Source organism: Sciurus carolinensis, chromosome 3 (assembly GCF_902686445.1).
Source record: "Sciurus carolinensis chromosome 3, mSciCar1.2, whole genome shotgun sequence".
Taxonomy (NCBI): domain Eukaryota; kingdom Metazoa; phylum Chordata; class Mammalia; order Rodentia; family Sciuridae; genus Sciurus; species Sciurus carolinensis.
In genome coordinates this window covers 57,010,530-57,038,424 of record NC_062215.1, presented here as the reverse complement: position 1 = coordinate 57,038,424, position 27,895 = coordinate 57,010,530, and the positions used below count along the sequence as shown (strand labels likewise).

At 39.1% G+C, this 27,895-nt stretch overlaps 1 protein-coding gene across 1 annotated transcript in view; it reads right to left on the bottom strand.

Annotated features, from left to right (window-relative positions):
- Positions 1 to 27,895, bottom strand: part of Zzef1 (zinc finger ZZ-type and EF-hand domain containing 1) — a 108,228-nt gene that overhangs the window by 34,796 nt on the left and 45,537 nt on the right. The window contains exons 19-34 of the mRNA XM_047543262.1: positions 24,840 to 24,999; positions 23,436 to 23,557; positions 23,199 to 23,321; positions 21,478 to 21,644; positions 21,313 to 21,394; positions 20,308 to 20,509; positions 18,557 to 18,705; positions 16,588 to 16,828; positions 13,785 to 13,864; positions 11,214 to 11,307; positions 9,997 to 10,456; positions 9,139 to 9,303; positions 5,591 to 5,710; positions 4,809 to 4,970; positions 2,800 to 2,929; positions 831 to 969 (exon numbers count right to left, since the gene is read on the bottom strand). Coding sequence (XP_047399218.1) covers positions 831 to 969; positions 2,800 to 2,929; positions 4,809 to 4,970; positions 5,591 to 5,710; positions 9,139 to 9,303; positions 9,997 to 10,456; positions 11,214 to 11,307; positions 13,785 to 13,864; positions 16,588 to 16,828; positions 18,557 to 18,705; positions 20,308 to 20,509; positions 21,313 to 21,394; positions 21,478 to 21,644; positions 23,199 to 23,321; positions 23,436 to 23,557; positions 24,840 to 24,999 — 2,596 coding nt within the window. The remainder of the gene's footprint in view (positions 1 to 830; positions 970 to 2,799; positions 2,930 to 4,808; positions 4,971 to 5,590; positions 5,711 to 9,138; positions 9,304 to 9,996; positions 10,457 to 11,213; positions 11,308 to 13,784; positions 13,865 to 16,587; positions 16,829 to 18,556; positions 18,706 to 20,307; positions 20,510 to 21,312; positions 21,395 to 21,477; positions 21,645 to 23,198; positions 23,322 to 23,435; positions 23,558 to 24,839; positions 25,000 to 27,895) is intronic.

The window sequence follows — 27,895 nt, the reverse complement described above, 5'->3', positions numbered from 1 at the left end:
TCCATCACTTGGTTGGACAGACACTCAAGTGTGTCTATCTAAACTCACTTCAGGCATTCACTCCTCTGTGCCTGGGCTTATTCTACCCTTGATGGTGACACCATCTTTAGAATTTCTAGTTCTTTCTTCAAAGACCAATTCTCATTCTACTTATTCCACAAGCTTTTCCTACAGCAACACTACAGCTACTTCTTAACTTTCCAGAAGTAATCTGTATCACTCATTGACAACTCAGCACATACACTCTTGTATTGGAATAGACATTCTGTGGAGATGTTCCATCTTCCTGCTAGATTATAAGTGTTTCCAGGGCAGGAGTTGTGTCTTTTACTGCTGAACCATGTATAGTAGCATTCCAATGTTCACTTCTGTGGATGTGCTTTGCTTCAGCACCTATGAGTCAAGCGTATTATCAAAGATTTTTTGAAGTTTTTCTTTGTGTGTGTGTGTGATTTGCTATTTGTAAATACTGCATGATTCAGAAGTAAAAACTATTTCCTAAGGTCTGGGGATGTAGCTCAGTGGTAGAACACTTACCTAGCATGGTTGGGTCCTGAATTCAATCCCTAGTACCACAAACAATTTCCTGGAAACCCAACTAAATATATATCCATTGGTCCTGAGTGTTTATCAAGTGCCCACCCAGCACAATGGGAGATGAAAGAGCAATGGACCTTATCACTGAATGGGTGAGATAAAGCCAGAGTCAGAGGCCATCGATGGGCAGTATTTCTATTTAGTACAAGGAGAGTTTTAAAAGATGGCAAGATCACAGAACACAGAAACAATTACGACTTTTGAACGTGACATGATTAGTCTTTGAAATTTACCTAGGAAACAAGTTTTGCAGAGATCCATGTCACTGCACTGCAGACACCGGTAACGATGCCAGGGGGCAATCTCATCACACCCATCACAAGAGATGTCCACATTTAACAGGTCACAGTAGCGAGCAATAAACATGTGCATCTATAAGGTGAAACGCACACAATTAACCATGAGACTTTCTAATGTGGTCACTTCATTAACCACTCATTCAACAGGTACTCAAGATGACCTAGGCACTGTAGTAGGTGCTAGGATTTGAAGCTGAATGAACTAAGTGTTTAGTTGGGAAATCCTTTAAGCAAGTAGATGATGACCTCTGGGTGTGATAAGTGCTTTGACATACAAATTTGGGAGGCTTAGAGAACACAGAGGATGGCTACCCATGGGTATTGGGAGGGTCAAGGAAGGTTTTCCAAAGGAGATTAATTCCTCAGTTGAGACCTGAGGGACAAAGAGGTACTAGTTGGGAGGGGATAAATGTGGTTAGGCATATCAGATAAAAGTAAAAGGTATAGCAAGTTCTATAGGAAACAAAAAGGAGGTAAGACAAGGGTTTATGAAATCGGCAATAACCCTCTATATAGAATGCAGTGAAGAGGGAGAATAACCAGATGAAGTTGAAAAGGTTAAACCACAAGGGACTTGAATGCTAGCCTTAGGAGCTATCAACTGTTTTTAAGTAGGAGAGTAATGGAATTAGATTTGAACGTTCTGAAAGTTCCTCTGACTACTAGGCAAAATAGGGGATTGAAGGGGGCAAGACAAGAGCCAGGGAAAATGACCATGACAGAAGTTGTTCAAGTGACCCCATAATAGGTAATATGGCCTAGAACCCCAGAAAGTGGGGTGGGGAAAGGTGGGCAGACTTGAGAGGTATTTAAGAGGCAGAAGTGAGGAACCTTGGTGACTGACTTGATATGGGGTTCAATAAAAGGGAACAGCCAAGAACAGCATCCAAATTTTTAGATTGGGTTATTGGCTGGACTTTGGTAGTGTTTGTAGACATAAGAAACACTGCAAAAGGAGCACTGTTTCTTAATATTAAAACAAAAAACAAAAAACAGTTTTTGAACAAATTATATTGTTATATTGTGTGCATGTACCAATGTTACAACAAATTCCATCAATGTGTAAAACTGTAATGCACCAAAAAAAAAATAAGGAAATTAAAAAAATTTACTAGGAAGATAGTAAAGGCACTGTTTAATAAGCAAGCAGACTGTTTTACTGGAAATCTTGGAGGCTGTCAAAGTATGGTTTATCTTTAGGGCTTAGAAATGAAGGAACTAAATCTGTAAGTCACATATAGTAGCTGATAATATATAGTAGCAGAGGAAATATACTGGTCACTTGAGACATATAGAATGTCTCCCAATAAGGTATTAATGTACAGGAGAGAAAAAGTCACAAGGCCCAGTTGCTGAGCTACATCCAAGCACCACAGAAGCGCTATATGAGCAAAGTGGTCAGCGCAAGTAGGCACTGAATCATAGAATACGAATGACTCTGAGGCAGCAGATGCCTGGCACCTGTGGTAGTAACAAATTTAGCACCTAATGTGGAGACAGATGGGGCAGGCTACCTGATCTGGGGGATGCCTTAGTCATGCAGCTCTGACTCCAGTATACAGAAGGTTGCTTCCTAGCTCACCAGGCAACCCACCCTGGTGCTTGCCTGTAAAAATAAAATGTGCTGCCCAAGGACATAAGAATCCAAGTCCTGCAGCAATTCTATTTCTCACTGTAAATTAACAAATTGATACCTAATAGTGTACATCAGTCTTGTTGGCCACTCTTTTTGGGTCTAGTTTTGTGGGAGGGAGCCACTGACAGATCACATCAGGATGCAGAGCACCTCAGATTAATACCAGACATGAAGGTCCAGAATGCCCTCTCAGGAGAAAGCCTGCCAGCAGGCCCAAAGCACACCCTCCTCTCCAAACTCCAGATCACTCTAATTGGAAGGTCTTACTTTCCTCTGCTTCTCTGGATCCTCCTGGGCTATTTTTTCATACCAGGCCTCAAACATGCCATCCTGACATTCATCCATCCACTCTGAGTTCTGCTTGGCATCAGCAAGCTCATCTTCTTCACTCCACTGGCTAAAAGAAGGACATAAAGAGAAAAAAAGCATTTAAAAAACTGAGAGGGGGGCCAAGAGGGAGGGAGGAAGCATGCAACTCCAGATACCCATGGAAAGTGATAGCAGACTCCATGACCTTAGGTCTAATAGACTGGGCATTTTTAAACTTTTGAAGAGAAAAGTCAATTACTTGTCTAGATATATGCTAATAAAAATGGAGAAGCCCCTTTTAGAGTAGATTACCCTAGGTGAGATGAACCTACCATACGCCAGGCACTTGGGCCAAAATGGTAATTAAAAAAAAAGTTCTGTGTGGACATGCTCAGAACATCCTAGTGGAATCAGCACAAAAAGGATTCAGGACATGTGACTTCGGTTTTACCACTAGCTGCAATAAGGTCTTGGACACATCAAAGTAGGCCCTCTGTATCAGTGAGTTCCATAGCCCAGGGTTCCACATCCTTGGATTCAACCATCATTGTATCAAAAATTAGGGGGGAAAAATTGTGTCTGCTCTGAATATGGTAAGGTTTTTTCCCTCTCTTGTCATTATTTCCTAAAAACTGTGTAACATTGTGTAACAATGTATAAATAGCTATAGTAACATAACAGCTATTTTAACTTAATAGCTATTTAAATATCGTTTATAGTATATCATGTATTATAAGGATTCTAGAGATGATTTGAAGTATATGGGAGGATGTGGGTAGGTTATATTTTACATAGGGATTTGGGCATCTGCAGATTTTGTTATTGGTGAGGGGTCCTGGAACCAATCTCCCAAGGATACTGAGGAAGACTGTATTTTGCCCTCATTCTGTTTCATTTCAAATAAAGGATTTCAAGTAGATAATTTCTTGGGCTCCTTTTAGATCCAAAATTATAAATTTACATCATTTCAGTTTATAGTTTATTTTAGCAACAAGAATTTTAAACATAAAATGATTTGCTTGAACGCAAATGCAAAATGCTGTCCAACTAACAAATAAATATACATTCATGTATCCCAACAAAATGATTTTAGGTCTACTCTTATTTAGCTTTGGGCTAGTGCCAGGAAGGACTGGTGTGAAAGGTGTGTCCTAACCCTTAAGACTGTATCATGCAAATGTAGACAAACCTTGAAATAATGGGTAGACTGACAGATGATGAAACAGCATGCTGATGCCCACCCAGTGTTGTCCCCTTTCTCTGCCTTCATTGCTCTCTGACAGTAGAGCAAGGCTGAAGTCAAACAAGAAGACAGTTTTAATTCTGTCTCCTTTTCCTAGAACATCTATTCTGAGAGTAAAAATTGCCTCATTGATTTATTTCCTCCTCATTCTCCCTTCTTGAAGTCTGCTCCTCCCACTTCCTTTTCTTCTTTCTTTCCACAAACACAAGTGGCTAATGGTAAGTGGACCTGGACTTTGAAGAGACATTGGTCAAAAATGGAATGGGGTAAAAAAAATTGTGTATACTATTTTTTGTTATAAGGTAAATCCTGATAGTATTTAACACCATACGTAAGTGTTAAAAAAAAATCTCCAATTCAACAAGCTACATTAGGATTCCAAAAATGCAAAGGATCCTCATCTTCCAATTTTACAACACCACTGCTGTCAATTTACAGAGCATCATTAAATGTCAGATATCATTTGAATTCAGAAATAAAACATATTTATTCCTCATGACAAGCCTCAGAGGTTGACAGTATTATCTCATCTCTAAAGATGAGGAAACTGAGGCACAGAGGGATTAAATAACTTGCCCTCAGTCACCCAGGTAGTATGTGACAAAGTCAGGATTTATATAACACAGACTCTCACTCCAAAGCCCATGCCCTTCACCCTCATGCTATGAGCCCTGTATTTTGTCATCTACTCTAGGAACTACAGAGTGCAGGACTGTGTTTTTACCTGATCACACTGTCATGGACACTTATATTTTCTTGTGACATTTTCATGAGGAGATCTGGTAATTGAATGTCGACAAAGAAGGCAAGGTCACTGGGTTCCCAGCCCATATCCAACAGATGAAGCAGGGCCGTCTGAACACAGGATAAGGCAGGCAGTAGGGACCTAAGGAGGCCACAGAAGTGACAGTTACCAAAGCTGCGCACAACTGACAGAGACAACAGGGACAATGCAAGTCAGTAACCTATTTATAATAGGAAAGCAGAAGTTCTCATATTCCATATAAATATCCTTCAAAGCTTAAGCAAAAGAAACCTGAAAGGTGTAAGGTAAGATCTCCATCTGGCAGGACTACTACAGGGTCTTCTTTACAGTAGAGGCTGAGCAGTAAAAGTGACCTCCCCAAACAAAGTAAGATTGGGCCAGCCCCAAACTAGCCAAGGTTATGCGATTTAGATTTACAGAAGAGAAATTTGACTTAAGGTTTATATCTAAACCACTTACTAAGGAGATTGAAAAATAGTTTTATACTCAGGTTTTAAAACTGCACATAATACATCAAAAACTAATAGGTGATAAAATTCCCAGATAAAACAAAATTCATCCCCAATGGACACATCGAACAGAAGACTAACAAAAAATATACTAATAAATTAACATTAACGAGTAGCTCTAAATGGTAAGATTAGAAGTCATTTTTATCTTACACTTTGTGGTTTTCTATATTTTCAACTTTGCAGAAAAAATACATTATTTTCTTTAAAAATTAAAAAGTCATCCAGTACCTGTCATTTATGCTATTAAATCCTTTAATTGCTTTGACCAAAAACAGAACAAGTTGATAATAAGTGTCTCGAATTTCTTTGTGTAGATCAGCACCACAGCCTTCCAAGTGTCCAAAGTAACTAGAAAGAAAGGAAACCATGGACTTAACTTTTAGGACAACTTTTACTTAATAATCCTATTCCTTACATGAAAGAGCCCAGAAGCAGCAGGCTGAACAAAGTGGTGCAGAAACTTAAGTGATTACAGATGCAATAATTTTAGAAAGTAATGGAGAAAACAGGAAGTGAGTTGAATTGACCAGGTAGAGAGAGCTGCCTGACAGAAGTTTGGAGATAATAACTATTCATTTTTGTTTATTAATATAAAAACCACACCTCCCCTGACTCCTTGAGTACCAGATACTGTGTTAAGTATTTTTCACAGATTACCTCATTTAGTCCTCTCCACACAATCATGCTCACCCTTCGGCCTCCCTTCACTGATGACTTTAGTACTAAGGTCACTGGCTTTTCTACCTTGATCCTTTCCACCTTAGTGATTTCAACATCCTTGGGAGTGATGCTACTATTCCTTTTTCTCTCAACTCTCTGTTGCCTTCATTGCCAAGGATCTTCTCTTCTTAGTCATCCCAGTTTGATGGTCATTTCCTTGACATTGTCACCAAGTGATGGCTGACTTTACAGCATGCAAATCTGCCCACAACCTCTCATCCTGCTGTACTACTGTGGACTCTCACACAATCTCTTCTTTAATTCCACATGAGCCCCAGCCATTGAGGACACATCACTTTCATCATTCTACTTCTACCATGCTTTTTCTGTGCTCCCTTTTCAGTTTGGATTTCATGGTCCATCATCATATACCATAGCAACACCAACTCCCTGGCTTCCTTCTACTTCCATCTGCTTGCCTGAGAAGTTTTATACTTGTATCAAAACTGCTGTATGTAGCTGGAGGAAATATCACATAACCAAGTGGACCAGTGTCACTTTAAATTTACAACCATAATTCTCAAATAAGCACCTAGAAATTATCAGGCAATTTCATAGACTGATTCACTCAATTTTCATACCATCTAGAACCTTCTTGCTTCTCCTTAAATAGCCACTACCTCATTCTCAACTTTCATTTTTTGATAATGACTATCCTCGTATTTTGTTTTAAAAAAACATAAATGATTATGAGAAATTCTTATCTTTGTACCACCCAATTTATCACCAACTTGCATCTGCACTGAACTGTCTGTACTGTTTCTTTCTGCTACCACAGACACAGTCTCCCTGATTCTATGCAAGGTCAACCTCTCAACTATGCAGCCACTACTGTAGACTATCCCCTCTTCCCCTACATCAGCTTCCCCTCTTACTGATTCATTCCCACCTATGTTCAAAAGCACTCTAACACCTCAGTAGCAGAGCTGGGGATGTAGCTCATGGTACAGCATGTGCCCAATCCCCAGCACCACAAAAAATCAAAACCAAACAAAACAAAATCCTAAGTGTTCCACATCCCCTTCCACTTACTACCCCTTTTCTCTGCTCTCTGTTAAGGTCAAATTTTTTGAACTATTTGTCTATAGTCTCTTTTTCTATCACCTCTATTCTCTTTCAATCCAGTCCAACTGGGCTTTTGGTCCCATGGTTCCACCAAGATTTTTGCCAAATACAGTATGTTTTTATCTCACTCAAACTCTTGCATCAATATTTGATACAGCTAACCATTCTTTTTTTTTTTTAGCTGTCAACGGACTTTTATTTTTTAAATTTATTTATTTATATGTGATGCTAAAAATCAAGCTCAGTGCTTCACACATACTAGGCAAGCACTCTACAACCACAGCCCCACAGCTGACTATTCTAATTTTTGGAGAGACATTCTTCTCTTGGCTTCTATGGCACCACCATCCCCAGAAACTGCTTTTCTTACTTCCATTCTTTTTACATGGTGGCTAGAGGTATCTTTTATAAATCAAAGTTTGCTCCTCCTGGGCTTCAAAATCTTTGGTGGTTTTCCATCTACAACTCAGTATAAAATGCACACGTCTTGGGATGACCAGGGTCCTGCCTAACTTTATGACCTTGTTTTTACCCCATTTCCCCCTTTCACTCAGCCATGCTGCTTTCTTTATGTTCCTTGGACTAATTCTACCTTGGAACCTTTGTACTGTTCCTTCCACCTCCTCTTCCTGACCTCAGCTGATCAATCATCTCTTGGTTTACATGTCATCTCCTCAGTCTGCTTTAACCTGACTACCCAAAGTGAGTCATTTTGCATTAAATTACCACATAGCAATATCACTATCTGATTCTCTCTCTCTCTCTCTCTTTTTTTTTCTTCTTCTTCTTCTGGTACTGGGGATTGAACTCAGGGCCTCACACATGCTAGGCAAGTGCTCTACCACTGAACTATATTCTCAGATTTTTCTTTCCTTTTTTAATTACTACTACTACTACTACTACTACTAGTACTTTGGCACCAGGAATTGAACCCACGGGCACTAAACCATGGAACCACATCCCCAGCCCTTTTTTATATTTTATTTAGAAAAAGGATCTTGCTGGGCTGGAGAGACAGCTCAGCTGGTAGAGTGCTCACCTCGCAAGCACAAGGCCCTGAGTTCGATCCTCAGTACCGCAAAAAAAAAAAAAAGAAAAAGGATCTTGCTGAGTTGCTTAGGACCTTGCTAAGTTGCTGAGACTAGCGATGAACTTGAGATCTTCCTGCCTCAGCCTCCTGAGCCACTGGGATTATAGGCATGCACCACCATGCCCAGCTCTTTTATTTTAAGACAGGATCTCTTGTGAAGTTGCTCAGGATGGCATCAAACTTGTAATCCTTCTGCCTCAGCTTCTTGAGTAGCTGGGATTACAAGTAAGTGCCACTGCACCTGGCATATTTTTTCATTTATTTATTTTAAATGCTCTCTCTTGCTCTTCAGTAGAATTTAAGCTCTTTTGGAACCTTGTATGCCTTATCCATTATTATATATACAAAACTTAGAATGGTAGACACTCAAAATATTTATCGGGGCCAGAGTTGTGGTGCAGTGGTAGAGCACTTGCCTGGCATGTGTGAAGCCCTGGGTTCAATACTCAGCAGAAGGATTACAAGTTTGATGCCATCCTGAGCAACTTCACAAGAGACCCTGTCTCATATAAATAAACAATAAAAGATTCATTGACAACCAAAAATATTGAAAAAATATTTAACAAGCAAAGATTAGAACCACCTTGAGAGATAGATGCAATTGAACATTACATTTAGCTCACAGTTGCCAGGAGCTGAATGACAGTATTGGTACAAAAGGAATACAGTTCTCACTCTGTTGCAAAATATAGCTGATAAAGTCATCAGGAAGAATAAACATGTTCCTGGTACTTACTGAAATGATATAACCCATTTTTCCCTAGGATGAGAGAATAAATTCAACAAAAACGTAACTTTGAATCCTACATGGAAATGACAGTTATTCATCAGAGAAGACAATTAGGATTTCCTTAAAATGACCTCTGCTTGATCTCCTTACAGACTCAGCATTTGTACTTACTTGGTAAAATCTTTCTGACAGGTCAGGAGTTCCAACAGGAAAAGTATATATGGTGGATGAAAGCAGTGAGGCTGCCCAAGTGACTCTGTACAGTACTGAATTATCCTCAGGACTTCCAGGATGCTCTGGGCTTGGGCTTTCCTCAAGGAAAGAACCTTTATAACACTAGAGACAGAACTCAAGTCAGGAATGCCCAAAAAACTCCTGAGCTGGGGTAGAAAGAAAAAGTACCCTCCACCCAAGTTATGAAATCATATGAATGAAAAGGAAAGACTGTTGTGAGGATTAGAAATAACATGCAGGAACAGTATCAATATCCGATTGCTGTGTTTAGTCATTACGCAGCATTACAAATTAGTGCACGCTAACTGCAGAAACCCAACAACTAATTTTTAAAAATTAAATAATGAAGAAGGAATTCTGATGTCTTTACTTCCCTGAAGAGAAAAGCTTTCATTCTTAGTATAAGAAATTCCTCACTAACTTCAAACCCATCATATTTCCAAAGATTGTAGGCCTATGGGCAAATAATTTTGTCAGAAAATATCGAATTCTAAATTTCTCCCAGGGTTAAAATAAGACAAAATTTTAAGTGGCAACTACCAAAAGAAATTCTTTTTAAAAATCCTAAAGATACATTGCTGAGATACATTTTATAAACAATATAATGTACAAGTTTTAAGTGAAAAAATACTCATTTAAAGAAAAAAAATTAAAAATTTTTCTTGAATATTCAAAACAAGCCTTGGTCTATCCTAAATATTATCTATTCTTTTTACCATGTACTTCAAGTCTTTGACTACACTGGGTACCTATGGCTTGAAAAGACAGAATACTGGTTAGGAATGATTGGCTCACCTCTCATGAGAGAGTGACTGATCTTTAATGAAGTCCATGACATCCTTCAACACTGGGTATTTCTCTTTTACTGTGGGCACTGGTCTGGCCTCCTCCATGGATCTGAAGGAGAGCAGCCGGAGTCGCCCTCGGGTGAAGGGAGGACGCCGGGTGGGTGTGGAAGGTGATGAGGGTTCTTCAGCTAAAGGTTCTGCAGTGGGAGGGCCACTGCTGGGTGGCAGCTTTGGTGGGACCTCCAAGCCAGGACTCTTGTCTCCTGCAGTTGAGACTGCTGCTTCATTGGGTGATGCTGAGGCTTGGAAATGCTCTTCTACCACAGAGCTTGTCCTCTGGCGCCTGTCAAGTGGCTGGAGGTGATCAGTTTCATCAGCAATCACCATCTTGTCACAGCTTTCTTTTGAATTTTTAACCGTGGGCAAAAATTTTAGTAATAGAAGACTTTTCTGAATACACTCTTTTGCTAAATGCAAGGAAAAAAAAAGGAAAAAAAAAAAAAAACACAAAAACAACACCAAAAATGGTAATGAACAAAAAGTTAAAATTATTGCCTACTTTCAGAGAGAAGGTAATCTATTTAAACTTTCTGATTTAGGGCAAGAGTTACCTTCATTAATACTGTGATATACACATGTACTGATGGAATAGAAACAAATTTTACCTCCCTATATAAAACCAAGATCTTTCCAGGACTATCCTAGAATAGTTTTTTTTGCAAACATTTCAAACATATAGACAGAACAGTATAAGAACCTCTCAATGTACACATTACCCAGCTTCAGTAACGATCGTCACATGGCCAGTCTTGTTTCCTCCCCTGCAACCTGCTCCCACTCTCTGAATTATTTCCATGTACATCCTAGGGATCAGACTTTTACATCTGTAAAAACTGCAGCGTATTTGTTTTGTATGTGTGCAGTACTGGGGGTGGAAACTCAGGGACCCACTTGCTAGGTAATGTTTCATTTTAAGTCAGGGTCTCACGAAGTTGCTGAGGCTGAAAGATGCTCCACTTTAGAGCATGTCAATAAATAATTATTCCTATTTGGCATTTTCTCCATTAATGACAAGTATTTGGAAACAACATTTAATATCTTTATTACTTTCCTTTGGTCTACATGGTCTCGACTAGCATAACCCAGAAGGCAGGATGCTGGTTCTCAAAGTTCTGAAAAGAAAACTGAGGGTTGGATGACCACAGCTGGCAGTGGCACACTCACCCAGGCTCTCCGGGTTTGCCTCAGTTGCTTCCAAACTGTGTTTTTCTTCTGCCTCGCTCCCCAGGCTCATCAGGGACTTTTGCTTCATTTCTAACTGGGGGAAGGATTTGAGCCACATAATTAAGCTGTCCAGACAGGGTGTCAAGGGCAGTCACACTGAAGCACTTCAAAGGCACATAGCATTGCAGAGCACAGAGGACTTTATAGTTATTATTCAGCTGCTGAGGATACAGGGCTGAGCTATTTTTGTTATGTCCTGAAAGTCTTCCAGGCTTTGAAATTGTCTAAAGGTGTACTTGCAAAACTACCTTTCTTTCAATTATGTGTTATTTGGGAGGATTTTAAATACATGACTTTATTAGTTTAAAAAAATTCTAAAACATTAGTGCAGGAAAGACCTGTATTTAAGGCTTACTAGTATAGACAAAGATGCTGAGGTCTAAAAAAATGAAGGGTCAAGCTTGGACATAAAAAAAAAAAATTCATTTTTGAGATGGACTCTCACTGTGTTGCTTAGGCTGACCTCAAATGCCTGGACTCAACTGATGCTCCTGCCTCAGCCTCCAGAGTAGTTGGGACTACAAGTGTATGCCACCAAATCTGACTTGGACCAAAATTTGATCTTTATTCTTGAATGAGAAGATACCTCTAAGTGATGCTGAGAATTTTAGATAGAGAATGGTGATTTTAGTTCCAGTCCAGGCAATGGTCACTGCATGGGCTACAATGCTGAAAGCTCAGGTAGAAGGCCACCCATGATGTATGAGAGGCCAAGGTACTGAAGAGAAGGTTGATGTGTTATTCAACTATGCACAGGCTGTCCTAGGCTAACCCAGGATCATAACCCACAATGTACCTTGTCAACTGTCAAACCCTTTTAACATGAATTGTCCATGGTGGCTGACTTTCCCGAACACTTCTTTCTTTAAACTTTACTATTGCCTTGGTTTCTCTGTCAGCACACTCTTCTGATTATCTTCCTACCATTCTGATTTTAGTTTCTTATGACAGATTTTGTTCACTTTGGTTTCTATTCACCCAGGATATATTGGGCACTAACCAAAGTTCTAGTCACTGTGGATTCTGTCTAAGGCTGTTTGTTCCTAGATAAAACTCATATTTAAAAAAACAAAACAAAACAAAACAAAAAAAACTATTACAAATAATTTGAAGTTTTCCTTATATCTGCCTTAACATTTCTGTGAAACATCAGTCATTTAGATTCTTTACTGAACTGTCCAGGGAGATGTCTTGGATAACCTAGATGTTTTTACACTCAACAGGTTCCAAACTGAACTTACCTCCTCATTCTCAGATCTAAGACTAATGCTTGGTCAACACTTCTACTACCAAGTCATCACCAGAAACCTGGGACTAATCTAAATTCCTCCTTCCTGTTCACCACTCACATCAATCACAAAGCCCTTTTGATTTATCTCCTTAGTTATAAAAGCCATCCTCATCTAACTACTGCAATTAAGTCTTCTGCTTTCAATTTCATTATCCATCCTCTACTCAGTTAAACATTTTTTTTCTCAATTACAATATAATATTTAAGATGCATGTAAATATGTAAGGAATAATAACACTAATATATAGATACTTATCTCCATGCCTAAGAAATAAAAATAATTTAGTGCTCATCTCTTCCATGCATTTGTAAAAAGTTTTAACTACATATTTATAGGTGTAAGACATAGTTTTGGTGTGTATTAGGATTTTATATAAGGATTACCACACTTAATGCATTCTTTTGCAACTTGATTTTTTTTGTTCAAGTCTGTGAGAGTTATCCATGCTGATACATGTAGCTCTTTTCATTCACGTTCATTGTAATATAATATTACATTATTATATAACATTATAATAAAGCAAGTTGTAATAATATAATATTCACAATCTTGTCCCTTCTCCTACTGATGGATATCTGTTTCTTCCATGTTACTGTTGTCACATAATGCTAAAGAACCTTTTTTCTAAGATGCAGACCAGAGGCCTCTCCCTTGTCTAAAACTGTCAATGGCTGCTGAGTATCTAAAGCAATCCTTTTCCTTCTTGTCTAAGGAACTTTACAGAGTAGCCTCTGGGGTTACTGAAAGATGTAAAGAGGGTTCAAGAGAATGCTATTTACTCAGTATTTTCAACAATCACCAAATTATGATTTCTGTTTTTTCCTCCATATTTTTTATTGGTGCATTATAGTTGTACACAATGGTGGGATTTGTTGTTACATATTAGCACATGTATACAATATAACAATATAATTTGGCTAATAACCTGTCCCACAAATTATGATTTCAAGGGTTCTAAATTATTTTATTTCTATTCATACAGCTAAACTTTAGTTTTTTTTTTTTTTTTTTTTGTGGTGCTGGGCATATGAACCCAGGGCCTTGTGCTTGTGGGGTTAAGCATTCTACCAACTGAGCTATATCACCAGCCCTAAACTTTAGTTTTAAAAAAAATTCCTAACATTATATTCTTGAGAAGAGGGCTACTTACCTTAATGTCATGATATCATGATAGGAAAACCTAAAATATATCAAAATTATATGGGAAGGAAAATCTTACCATCCATATTCGAATCCCATCTGCCAAAGAATATACTTGTGCAAACTCTTCACTCAGGGCTATCTTGCCCCTGCTGTTCACTAGGGAAAGAAGGAGAGATGAAGCAATTATATTCAGTTAACTCAATTCACTACTGTAGCTTTAAGCACAAAATACCTTCTGAACCTCCTAAAAATATAGAAAAAGTCCTTTTGACTCACACATTAGGGGTGGTAAGAGAGAACTGAGGGGAAAAAAAAATCAATTAAGCCACAAATACTTGGATGGGTTCTCTGTTATTTCAAACTAACTTAGTTTAAACTAATAATTTTTAAAATAGAAATATTACTCAAAGTGAATAAAATATGAAAAGTAAAATATAAAAAAATGCTTAAAATAAAAATTTTAAAATATCAGGGTCAGGGGAGTAACTCAGTGGTAGAGTGCATGCTTATCATGTATAAAGCCCTGGGTTCAATCCCTTGCATCCTAAAACATAAAAATTTAAAATATTAAAACTGAGTAAAGTCAATCACAGTGGTACACACCCGTAGTCCCAGCTATTCATGAGGAAGATCACTTGAGCCAGTGAGTTCCAGACTAGGGTGGGCAACAGTGAGACACTGTCTCAAAAATAAAAACAAAACAAAGCAAAAACCAAGTAAAAAAATAATTACTGACATGGAAAACAGTTCATGGTATATTAAATGAAAAAAGAAAGGTTATAAAATAGAATAAATAAAATTATCTTATTTTTTAAAAAGTTTATATGTCATTTTATATAGAGGGATATCAATTAATCAATCGATATATAACATGGATGAACATATACACATGTGAATATACCTAGATAAAAGGCCAGGTGAATACATAGAAAAAAGTTAATAGAGGTATTCTCTAAATGGTAAGATTGTAATTCATATTTTTCAGCAGTAGAAATGGAACCTAGAGATTGAGCCGATGCGTGCTCTAACACAGAGATTCATCACTAGTCTTTTTATCATTTATTTTCAGATAGGATCTCACTAAGTTGCTGAGGCTGGCTTTGAACTTGTGATCCTCCTGCCTCACCCTCCAGAGTCGCTAGGATTATAGGTGTGTGGCACTATGCACAAGTTCATAATTATTTTAAACTCTCCTGTACTTTATACGTCTCTACATGGATGAGTATTCATTTTATAATTTGAAAAATAAAATGCAATATACTAGAATAGTGTGAAGCTCTCTTTTATATCCACGTTCAATACAATAAACATTTTATGAAGTCCTAGGATGTGTTGGGTTCTACACAGGTAAATACAATGCTGAGAAAAAGACATGATCACTGACCTCAAGCAGCGTATGCTCAAGTTGAAAAATTTCTAACCCAATTTTTAGACAAAGACCATTCTCAATGTAGCTCAGTTTTAAAGAACTCATGAATAGTCTTTAGGTATGATATCTGTATCATAAAGGCAGATGCAGAGAAAACTGAGACAAAATAGACCCCATTCAAAAGGGCAGACATTCTAGAAACAACCTGCATCCAGTCAGCTATTTCTCGTTTCCACATTTGATTGTGGGTTTCTTTCCTACAAACACATGTGGATTTGAACATGGCTTTAACTTTCCCCTAGTAGGAAACATTATGTTTTTCAGCCCTCGAGCTTTTATCCCTCTCTTGAAAAGTCTCTGAAGTAACAAAGACTGTCTAGCTTTCTTACTGTCATTTGATCACAAAAAAATATACTAATTTTTTTTCTTTCAAAACCATGCAGGTTTCCTGTCCCCTCTCCCTATTGCTTAGTGGAGATATACTCTCCCATATGACTTTTATTTCCATACTTTACTCATATTTCAATGTAGTTTTATTTATTTGGTGGCTTTTTGAAGGAGATCTTAAGATTTGAGGAGTAATTGAGATAGTTTCTCAATCAGGAAATAAAGTGCAATGTGAAAGCTAAAGAACTAAGCAATACAAGTTGCAGTGATAATATCAATTACAGTAACAAGAGCAATAGTCAATCACCTCTAAATGGAGGAACCAGATATTCTCACTTATTTCATTTGCATTAGAAAGAACACACCCTGTCAAAAGCACTTGGGAAAAACCTATGCCTTATCTTTACTTAAGATTTGAAATGCTTTTCCCTGAAAAAGTCTGAGTGTAGAGAGAGACCCTCCCTCCCTGTGTCCTATTAGGCTGCAAGCTACACACATGTACACCACACAGAGATGGTGCTCTGAGAGATATAAGGGAGAGATATGAGGAAGAGAAACGGTGAGGAGCAGCTGTCCACAGAGGCAGCCTGATGGGATCATGTCACAGAGAAGCTGCAAGTCTAAAAAAAGAGTTGATACCTATATTTGCCTCCTTCTACATGCTTGTTATTAGCACATTCAATAACTTAAATAGCTGTGATTTAATTGGAGTTCCTTAAAATGTTGGAGCTAAGGAATTCTAAATCAGTTTTACAGATGAGGAAACAGAGGTGCAAGAAGGTTGTCTAACATGAAGCAGCACAGCTTCTGAGTTTCAGAGCTGGGACTATGACCATTAAGGTTTCTTTCTATTAAATTTCTTGGAAATTTCCCATGAAAATTCTGGAAAAATACAAAGTGTGTGCTAATTCAGAAATTCAAGGCTATTTGCCACACATAACTATCTGCTAACTATAAATTACCCATTAATCTTTTGATTGACAAAGTAGAACTAACAAGATGAGGTTTACAGTTGTAGAAATGTGTTAACATTTTAGAATTTCTAAATTTTCACTTAAGATAGGTTTCTTAAAACTTAGCAATTAGCCTTCAGATCAAACATATTCCCTGTAATATAAGTTACCATATTTTTGCAGCTTCTCATATAAGTCTGGAGTGCGATACACCAGAGCAGCAAAGGTCGCGTTCACAGCTTGATCAATAGTGGAACCAGCAACTATATCTGTCTTTGGGGCCTGTTTTCTACATGCCTGTATGAATCCCTTGAAAAGTTCTGAATATGGCCCACAGAAGTTCTGAGCAGGCTCTGACTGGGCAAAATCAAGGAGAAAGTGGCGGCAGGGATCGTCAGGGATGCTCTTAACCTAGGAACAAAAGAAAAAAAAACCAAAAAACAAAAAACACACACATTTGAAACATTCATCAAAATAAAATTTATTGAGCACCTACTAGGATAAAGCAGAGGTATAAACAAATGGTGCATACTCTCAGGAAGTTTAAATCTATTTTAGGGAGACCAGACAGATGTATATGGGTTAAAAAAGGCAAATAAAAATAAAACTTAAATGCATTAAAACTAGCACTACTATAAAGCAAAAGATTATCCAGTGCCAAATGCCTAAAGGGGACACCCAGTGCTGAGAACTCAAAGGAAGGAGTTCCTGGCAGGTTAAAGTAATTAAGAAAGTCTTCTGGAGGATTTGGGATTAGGGCTGAACCCTGAAGGATGGGCAGGCTTGGCCCTGAGGGGTATAACCACTAGCAGAGGTTAAGAGTCAGTGGGGAGACTGACCTGGCCTGAAGTCTCAGCTGGGGAGTGGTGGGAACTAGAGTCAGATAGGTAAGGTGAAAGGAGACTGTAGAGAGCCTTGACTGTCACACTGAGGAGTTTAGACTTCACCCTGTGGGCAACGGGGAGCCATTAATGGTGCTTGGCAGTGGAATGACAAGATAATGCAGTGATTTAAAAACAAAAACCAAAAAAACTTGGCAGGTACCAACAAAATAATGCAGGTGTGATGAGGGCCTGGATAAAGATGGAGACAGAGGAAAGGACAGAGATGAACATCATAAGGAAGAATCTATAGGGCTTGCAACTGACTGGATAGGAAGGGCAAGAGCAGGGCAGAGATGAAGGGGATACTAGGGAGCAGTGGCTCCAGGCCTGGGCAAACAATGACTACAACAGAAGAGAGCAGTTAGTCAGGGAGACATTCTGGTTTTATACTTCAGTTAATGGGAGTCAGGACATTGAAATGAAAACACCTAACAGAAAGATGGAGATATGGAGAAGATACTGGAGTCTGGGAGAATGAAGGCTGGAAACTGATATTGAGAACTTATTCCCACCAATGGGGCAGTTAAAGAGAAAAGAAAGGATAAAGTCTTGGTGGACGGCAGGAAAGGGGAGAAAACCTGAATAAAGCCTAACTCATAGAGAAGAAGGAATGAGAAAGGCCAACACAGGAGGCACATGGAGCAGTTAGATATAGAGAAGACAGTGGACTATAAAGGAATCAAAAGAAGAGAGGGTCTGAAGGAATCAGATATAAAGAGAGATAAGGAGAGTAGAAATGGAGAAAGAGCCACTGACTTTGGCAATTGATCATGGAATAACTTGCAGAGGAAAAAAGAGGAGGGAAAGAAGAACAAAGGAGAAGTAATAGAACAGAAAAAGGGAAGAAGAGATGAAAAGTAGAGACAGAGGGCAAACTTGTTTAGTATTTAAAATATTATTAACAAATAAAGTGCTACAGTAGTACGGAGAACAAAAGGAACAGCAAAAAACATTTACTCTAGAGTGTGACTCAGTAGACACTAGAAGTAGACTCCACTTGTTTGTTTGATAATGCCATCAAGAAAGATTTACTGAACACCTACTATATTTTACTGGAGTCATTCCATATTTTTGAACACCCATTGCTGACTGGTCCCTATGGTACACAATGGAGTAACAAATACCAAGGGACAGTTTCTGCCTCAAGGCACTAACAGCTTAATGGGGGTGATAAGATATCAACACACATGTTTACAAATATTGATATTAGTTAATAGTTTTCACCCAGATCTAAAGATGACAGAAGAGTAAATACCTCCTTCATATCTTGGTGTAGGTGAGTGGGCCAGCTTGCTTCTAATTCCAACTCTGGACAAATCTGGTGCCTGAAGACAGGTTTCCACAAAGGGGAGTTCAGGACTGAAGCCATTTTTGCCTGTGGTATTGCCATGTTACTTCCTAACTCTGGAAAAAGAAGGTGACTTGTGAGAGTTCTACTTGTTCCTCAATACATTGAGATTCTTTGAACTAACAAAGAAAAGGTTAAAAGAGAGAGAAAACTTAGAGGAAATTCACCCACATTTTCTAGAAACACATCATAGTTTAACCTAAACCACAAATCCTGAAATGCTACTGCTCTGTGGCATAACTTCAGTTACAAGGTGCCTTCGAAGTGATTAACCTGTTTAGTAAACTGAAAGCCATGTAAACTACTTCTAGGGCACAACAGGAAGTCATTTAGGAATATTAATTATGGGAAAACATTCACAATTTGTAAACTTAATTTTACAAAGAAATAAATACCCATCATAGATATAAATAGACACAGAAATAAAGACTAGGTAGAATTTTAAAAATGTTAATAGTTATCTCTGGGTGTTAGAATTAAGGGTGATTCTACTTTGATTTTTCTCCAATATGTAATTTTTCTATGATATTTTACTTTTATAATTGGAAAAACTCAAGAGATCATATGGAAATAAAACACACTAGAAAGGTTTATTCAATAAGTTTTGTTACTTATAAGAATTTAAGCTGGTTGTGGTGGCTCACATCGGTAATCCTAGCAGCTCAGGAGGCTGAGGCAGGAGGATTATGAGTTCAAAACCAGCCTCAGCAACTTAGGGAGGCCCTAAGCAACTCAGTGAGATTCTATCTCTAAATAAAATACAAAATAGTGCTGGGGATGTGGCTCAGGGGTCAAGTACCCCTGAGTTCAATCCCAGGTATCCAAAAGAAAAAAAAAAAATTAATAACAAGTTGAACAAATTATTTTAAGACCAAATCTATATTCACTTATCTATATCTATAAATAATTAATAAATAAATTTTAATTGTATATTGTTTGAGTGAGTAAATATTCACTTACTTTGTTCTATTGTTCTGCCTTTTGGTTGGAGTACACCTAAATCTACTTACAAAAAGTACATGATTATAATGTTGCTTAAAAAAAAGCTCCCAGGCTGGGGAGATAGTTCAGCTGGTAGAGTGCTTGCCTTGCAAGCACAAGGCCCTGAGTTTGATCCCCAGTACCACAAAAAAACAAAACAAAAAATAACAAAAAAAAAAAAAAAACAGCTCCCTCTTCCTCTTGTTCTCTATTGACAGAGGTACTCCACAAAACCCTTTGCTAAAGCCTGAGTCAAGAAACTTCATGTCAGCTGGGCGTGGTGGTGCACACCTGTAATCCCAGGGGCTAGGGAGGCTGAGGCAGGAGGATTTTGAGTTCAAAGCCAACCTCAGCAACTGAGCAAGGTCCAAAACTACTTAGTGAGACCCTGTCTACAAATAATATATATCTATTAAAGGGCTGGGGATGTATGTGGCTCAGTGGTTAAGTGTCTCTGGATTTAATCCCCAGTACCAAAAAAAGAAAAAGAAAGAAACTTCACATCAATGGTGTCAAGTGGACAATTTCAATTTGTTCTGGCTTGGTTTGAAGGAAACTGAAGGGAATATTATCAATACCTTGCCCCAACCTTATGTGAAGATGCCACAAGAGAGAGTACCTGCCTTGCTCTTCAACTCAGTTGTAAGGAGAAGGAAGGGTCAGGACTGTGGACTTACGATACGTAGATTTGAGTGCCATGCACTGGGAAGCAAGGCGTCCCATCAGTCGGGAAACGAGGAGTTGTAAATCTAAACCCCAAGACACAGCAACATCGGGCAGGCCATAGGCAGTGACAGTGAACTTGTAACCCCACTCATTGTTGCTGCTGTCAGAGTGAAAGAGGAACTGTAGCCGAGGACCATCCTTAAAGGTCACTTTCTAGAGACAGAGAAATGTCATGGTGGTCAAAGAGAGGAGGAAGCATTTCAGTAGTAAACATGTTCTTTGTGACTCAAAACCTCTAAATTTAAAACTGCTATCTATTTCCACAAGTGCACAACTACTGAAGGAGAAACGTACAAAGGTATGATTGAAACACAAAATTTACTGTGATACTCATAAAAAAGCAAGATTAGCAGAAAACTACTGCTTAGCTTTCTAAACTCAGATGCCCATCCGCCTACTACCTACTGAGTTTGTGATCACACCCGCTCAGTCCTTTGCTGCCAGCCAAGACCCCTGAGAGCAGAGAGAAGGTCAACAGCCTGAGGCAGCGCTTAATCTCCAGCCCAGAGAGAGCAGATCCAACTGTGAGCTGGATTCCTACTTTTCACCATGGTCTGGGCCTTCATTCAGATCCACCAGTTCTTCCTTGACAAGAGTGACAGATCCTCATTTATTCTGGACAATGCTAAAAGGGTCTAGGGGTTGGTAAACTTTTCCTATAAAGAACCCAGGTAGCCAATATTTTAGGTTTTTCAGGCCACGCAATCTGTGTTGTGACTATTCAACCCTGCCAAAGCAGTACCAAAGTAGTTAAAAGAGATAAATGGGTATGGTTGTGTTTCAAACATTTTTTATTCACAAAACAGGCAACAGGATAAAGTTTGTCAACTCGGATACAAATCTTCCTTTTATAAAAGTGTAACATAATGCTTCCCTTCAAAGATAACACCTCTTCCTCTGAGGGTTGACAGAATTGCTGCAAAAGTGTTTCATTTATTTCTAAGAATACCACTCACCTTAGGCCATTTATAAGTGCCAACTTTTGTGTCATAGCGTGTTTTCCCACCTCTCGCATCAGTAAATTCCAGGTAATCATACCTGTGAAGGCATAATCTTTATTACTTTTCTTCTTTTGTTTTTTGCCCATTATTTCTTGGGAGAAAAAAATAGGTAAGTCTTACCTTTTTTCAGTTTCACACCTCTCATCAAATTCCACCTCAAAATAGGTTGCCCCTGGGCTAACAAAGACAGACACCTCATGGCAGTTATTTTCATAGTTGTGGGCAGACTCCTTGGTCCATGTATGAAGAACCACAGGCTGTTCTTGCTGCCAGGTCTCCACATCCAGCTAGACAAACAAGTGAGTCAGGAAAAGACAGCATTCATCACTCCACATGCAACCATACCCAACAGGCTTTCTCTATCAATGTGCTAAAGGCACATGGGCTTTGACAGCCCCAAGTCACATAGGCTAAGACATATGACCTTCCCATCCAAACAGAGATCAACAGATGTTTATCATTCAGCAAAGCAGACATGTGCTTTTACTATACTATAGGACCTCTGGGGTCAGTCTTTATCTTCTAACTATAACACAACTATTTCTTTTCCTTTTTTTGGTACATGTCCTAGATCAAACTCAGGGCCTTATATATGTTTCCAAGTGCTCTACCACTGAGCTATATCCAGCCCAGAACTATTTCTATTTTTGGTACTGGTGATTGAACCCAGGGGGCCTTAATCACTGAGCCACATCTCCAGTCAGTTTTATTGTTTATTTTGAGACTGGGTCTGGTTGAGTTGCTTAGAGACTGCTGAGTTGCTGAGGCTGGCTTTGAACTTGTGATCCTCTTGCTTCAGCCTCCTGAGCTGCTAGGATTATAGGCGTGCACCACCACACCCAGTCAGAACTATTTCTTACAAATCACTGAAAATATGAATTTCAAGTGGGGTGGGGGAAGAACACTGAATTAGGAGTTAAAAGGCCTCACATTCCTACTTGGGACCATGGCAAATCTAAGACCACTTTTTCTCTTTGAATCTTTGCTTTTTTTTTTTAAACCTATTAAATGTACATGCCCTTTCTACTGCCAAGGGTTTTTATGACAAATAAGACTGAAAAAATTTGGTGTACTATAAAATTAAGTAAGGGAAAAAATTATTTTAAATGTCAGACTTTCTAATTTGCCTTTTTTTTTTTTAATACTGGGGATTGAACTCTAGGGTGCTTAATCAGAGTCACATCTCCAGTCCCCCTTTTTTTGGGGGGTACCAAGGATTAAACTCAGGGGCACTTGACCACTGAGCTACACCCCTAGCCCTATTTTGTATTTTATTTAGAGACAGGGTCTCACTGAGTTGCTTAGCACCTCACCATTGCTGAGGCTGGTTTTGAACTTGCAACCTCCAGCCTCAGCCTCCCAAGATGCTGGAATTATAGGCTTGAGCCACCGTGCCCTGCCCCCGTCCTTTTTATTTTGAGACAGGGTCTCACTAAGTTGCTTAGGGCCTCTCTAAGTCACCAAGGCCAGCTTTAAACTTGCATTCCTCCTGCTTCAGCCTTCTGAGTTGCTAGGATAACAGGTGTGTGCCACCAGGTCCAGCTCTAATTTGCCTTTCAGCATATATTTCTCTTCTAGACTTCAATGGTTATTCACATATATGGATTTTATGTAACCTCTTGTGTTATAATTTCAGTTTCCTCTTTGTATCTCCTTTCTAATGCTGACTATGACAAATCAACTTGGATCACCATTTATTCTCTGTTGAAAAAACCATCAATAAAATTACCTTCTAAAGGCAATTTATTTGTGAGGATCTATAGTCAGTGGTGTGTTCCATTCAGTATGGTCACATCTCTCCTAAGAGGAGCAACACAGGATCAAACACCAACTCAAGTTACCTTATTCGGCCCTCCTTCAGGGTCACTGCAGAGCTTCTTCAACAGTTCTGTTAGGGTACTGAACTCTCTCAAGAGTGTGCAGTGTGAAATGTCTAAGGAACAGAAGTCCAACAGGAAGATGACCTAAAGAAAGATGAACAAAGCACCCAGAGTTCATCTCAGGCCCTGCCTGGGGTACTGATCACCAACCCATAATAAGCACTCTGCTAGTTATAGAGTGCTGCCATATTTTCTTACCAGTTGACGCGCTGACATTGAAAACACTGAATTACATAATTTTTCTACTATGGTTTTCCCACTATACTGCGACAAAAGGGATTCCAAAATCACTCTCATGATTGCCAGAAACTGTGCCACATCTACCAAAATATAAAGAAAATAGTTAACATTTTATATGATAGGAACATCACTAGCTTAGTTGCTACCAAGAGCAAAGCTTGAGAGGGTCACAGAAACCATGTGTGTGTGTGTGGCTCAACAACACAAGACCATGAGACCATAAAGCATCACCCAAATGCTTTCCTCTGGAAGGAAGAGTGGTACAAATTTCAGTAAAAGGTTACTTTTAAAGTGGGAGATGTTTTCTGCCTTTGTTAGTTTTTGATGAAATGGAGATATCACTTCTATAAGTGAAGTTACATGGTCAGGGGGTCCAGCTATCAGTCTCCCTTTTTCCTTTACTATACAATAGGACCATGCATTAGGGGCACCAATCTGAAGGATCAGGTTCCAGTTAGCAAGACTTGATACTGTAAGCGTTTATGTCATAGTTGCTCAGGTCAAGTTTGATAGAACAAAACTTCTCCCACCCAATTTCTCAGAACTTTTTGATTTCATGTAATTTTCTGTGGGTTTGCAGGACATGAATCTGAGTACTCTCAAGACTGGCAAAGGTCACAGCAGTGCTCATACACTTTGGATGTTAGAAGTTCAGAACTTTCTCTTTTAGAAGACTTGATTAAGTCAGGGATGACAGACTCTCCTGACAAGTGAGACATCATCTAAATGCTGTGTGACTGAAGAGGTAATGTTAGGCTATGGAATGACCCAACTCTGCAATAAAAATATTATTTAAGGGCTGGGGAGATAGCTCAGTTGGTAAAGTGCTTACCTCGTAAGCACAAGGCCCTGGGTTCAATTCCCAGCACCACAAAAAAAAAAAAAAAAAAAAAAAAAAAAAAAAATATTATTTAAGACATATTACCACATTCACATAGGAAATTTTGGGCAATAAGATACATGCTATAGAATTCTACTTTAAGAAGACAACTTGAGTTACCTTATTCAGTTTTTTGGTTTAATTTTGGGTTTTTTGTTTTGTGGCACTGGGGATTGAATCTAGGGTGTTCTACCACTGAGCAACATCCCCAGCTCCTTTTATTTCTAATCTTGAGACAGGGTCTCACTAAGTTGTTGCTAAGGGTCTTGCTAAATTGCTGAGGCTGGTCTCAAACTTGCAATCCTCCTGCCTCAGCTTCCCTAGTAGCTGGGATTATAGATGTGTGTCACTGCACCCAGCACAGATCTAAACTCTAATAAAGAACCACATGCACGCCTATGTGTGAGTTACTAAAGAAGAAAGTTTTTATGCAGAGTCAAAATCCAGACACCTGCTCTCGTGGATCTAATACTGACACTCACATTTTTCGACAAGGTCCACGGCCAGGTCTTTGGCTGCTGTGTCAGTTGCCTTCAGCTGCAGATAGCACCAGGAGAGCAGGCTGCCTTGCACAGACCAGAAGAGGGAGAGGAGCACAGAGCCAGCCTCCCCTTGGGTCCCACTGAGCATCAACAGCTCACACTATAAGGAAGCAGACAAATACAAAGTGTCTGAAGCAGGCTGCTCAAAGGATACAGCCAAGGGCCCTCTACAGGAGCAGCTATTACTGCCCGCCCACAAAAACAAAACAAAACAAAACAAAACAAAACAAAAAACCTACCTGTATGGGAAACAGCTGCAGAAGAGTTTTCAACCCAAAAGTGAACCAAGAAAGATGGCATTATGAAAACTTCCCTCTTGCCCTACAACTTTTCAGAACCTTTACACCAATGTTTTCTGCTCCATAAGATATCTCCTTCCACACCTCAGGAACCCACTCCACTGCTTATTTCTTCCCTCTCTTCAAATTTCTTCTCTCTTTGGCTCCTTCTCCTGAGCTTTCAGTTAAACCTTTCTCACCTTAAAGTAAGTCTTCATTCTTCTATGGCTCTTTAACCATCATCTTTGTTCTTGGGAGTTTCTCTGAAGTGTCACCTGACCTCTAGAGATAAACTCTTGCATAGAAGGACCATTAGGTATGCTTGTATTGGCACTGTTATGAACTTAATTGCCTTAAGCTGGAACTAACCCAACAATTCCTCCAAAGTAAAAATGGATAAAAAATGTGTGATATGTTCATAAAGGGAATACTGTACACCAGGGAAAGCATGTAACAACACAATATCAACATGGATGAATTTCAAAACACGCCACAAAAAGATTGAATGCCATATGATTCTGTTAAAGGTCAAAATCAGGAAAAATAAACACACTGGGTAGGGATAAATACAAAGAAAAATAAGGAAATGACGAACACAAAATTCAGAATGGTGGCTATACCTGGTGAGGAAGGAGGAAGGTGAGCCATGAAAAGATATGTGGGTTGGGGACTGGACTTCAAAGATACTAGTTATGTTCTAATCCTTAAACAGAGAGTTGTTTCTATAAGCCATTCATCCACACACAACTTCATGAGTGTGTGTATGTGCACGTGCTGGTCCTAGAGAGTCAATTCAGGTGTGCTCTATCACTGACCTTCACCCCAGCCCTTCTTTATTTCTTATTGTAAGAAAGGGCCTTACTAAGCTGAGGCTGGCTTTGAACTTGTGATCCTCTTGCCTCAGATTCCAAGTAGCTGGGATTATAGGTGTGGACCATGGCACCTTGCCACACATACTCTTGTATGTGTGTCTCAATTTTAGAAGTTACTTCTATCTTCTGTGGTTTTGCTTTCCCCTTCCTCCCACTCTGCTTCTTCTGTGGACACCACTCCACTCAAATGCCAGTTACTACCTGGAGAGCATATCCTTCCTACTGAAACTCAGGGGCTCTTTGACCTCTATCCTCTCTGAGGCTCTATCTTCTCCCTCAGCTTGTTTCCCCTGAATTTCTTCCTGCAACTCTACCTTACTCTCCTGGCTGTCCCTTGATCACCTCAAGATGCATGGATGACACAATACTATCTCTAATCACGACTTCAACTATCACCTGTTTTTTTTTTTTTGGGTGCTGGGGATCGAACCCAGGGCCTTGTGCTTACAAGGCAAGCACTCTACTGACTGAGCTATCTCCCCAGCCCCCTATCACCTGTTTTTATTGATTACAAATCTCCAGCACTGACTGCTACTCTGAGTGCAATCAGTCTCAACATCTGAACAGTAGCAGAACCATGAACTAAGCATGTTCAGAATGCACCACCCATTATAAATCCCATTCTTCGAACACCTGCTCTTCCCCATCTTGTCAAAGGCTTCTGCATGTGCCACTCCCTCTACCTACAGAGCCACACCCTTCTTCTTTGCTTGCTTAAGCCTTATTCATGGTCTTGCATGGAGATCCAGCACCACCTTCTTCAAAAAGCCTTCTCCCAGCTCTACCAGACAGGGTGAGGTATGAATCTGACTCCTCCAAGGACCCCATACCCACAGTCCTTGCTGCATGATCAGAAATGTCTAATCACATATTTGCTCTCAGAACTAGTGTCCACCATTACTGTATTTGCTATGTCTAGCACAGGACTTCATACACAGCAGCATTCAGCGATACTGTTGAATTAGCAGACTTAGGAGAAAAATGTCATGCTAGGTATACTTTGGAACACCTTTACATTTTCCCCCTAGTCTAACTCTATGTCTTTAACATAACCAAAAATGCCTCCATGAATGATAATACGAGGAATTCTGTTAATGGCTACAGTGATCTCTAGCCTATGAGGTTCAATGACACCTGTAACTTTTCTCAGTATCACAGATGAATGAAGAAGAAAAAAGGACAAATATTTGTTCTCCAAATGGTAACAAATACCCTTGGACAAATGTCACCTTATTTCTCCACATATATCTTACATTAAGTGTGGCTTAGTGGAAAGAGGATAAGACTCAGAATTCAATGGCCCAAGTTTCAGTAGCATCTATAAAAACAAGATGAGAACCCTGAAGTTTTTTGCCCAATGGCATTGATGATGTGACTAATGGAAGGACTGGTGAGGGTAAGAGCTCAGATAAGGTTTCAAGGGTTTGAGGAACAAGTATAATTTAGGTTGAGTTTCCAAGAGAAAGAGAAGGTATGGGAAATTGTAAAAATAAAGGTAGAGGTTAGAATGGCTAAGTGGAGCAGAGAGCAAATAAGGATGAGCATATGCTGAAGTGAAAATTTTAAGGAAAACAAGAGGTAGGCAGAAGAGTCTAGAAATAAGACAGAAGCACAAGGAAAATAAGAGAAAATTAATGTGCCAGTGGAAAACAGAGAACCAATCAAGTATAAAGAATTAATGTTAGCTTAAAGAATATAGGTACCACAGCAAAATCCCAACCCTGGATTTAAAGCAATATTAGGCCTAAATAAGGGTCAGTTTCAGTGTGACTGTGGCAGTTGATAACCTATTCAGACTGTAAGCTATGTAAGGACACCATAAGTGAACTTGGGGGGATAACTGCTC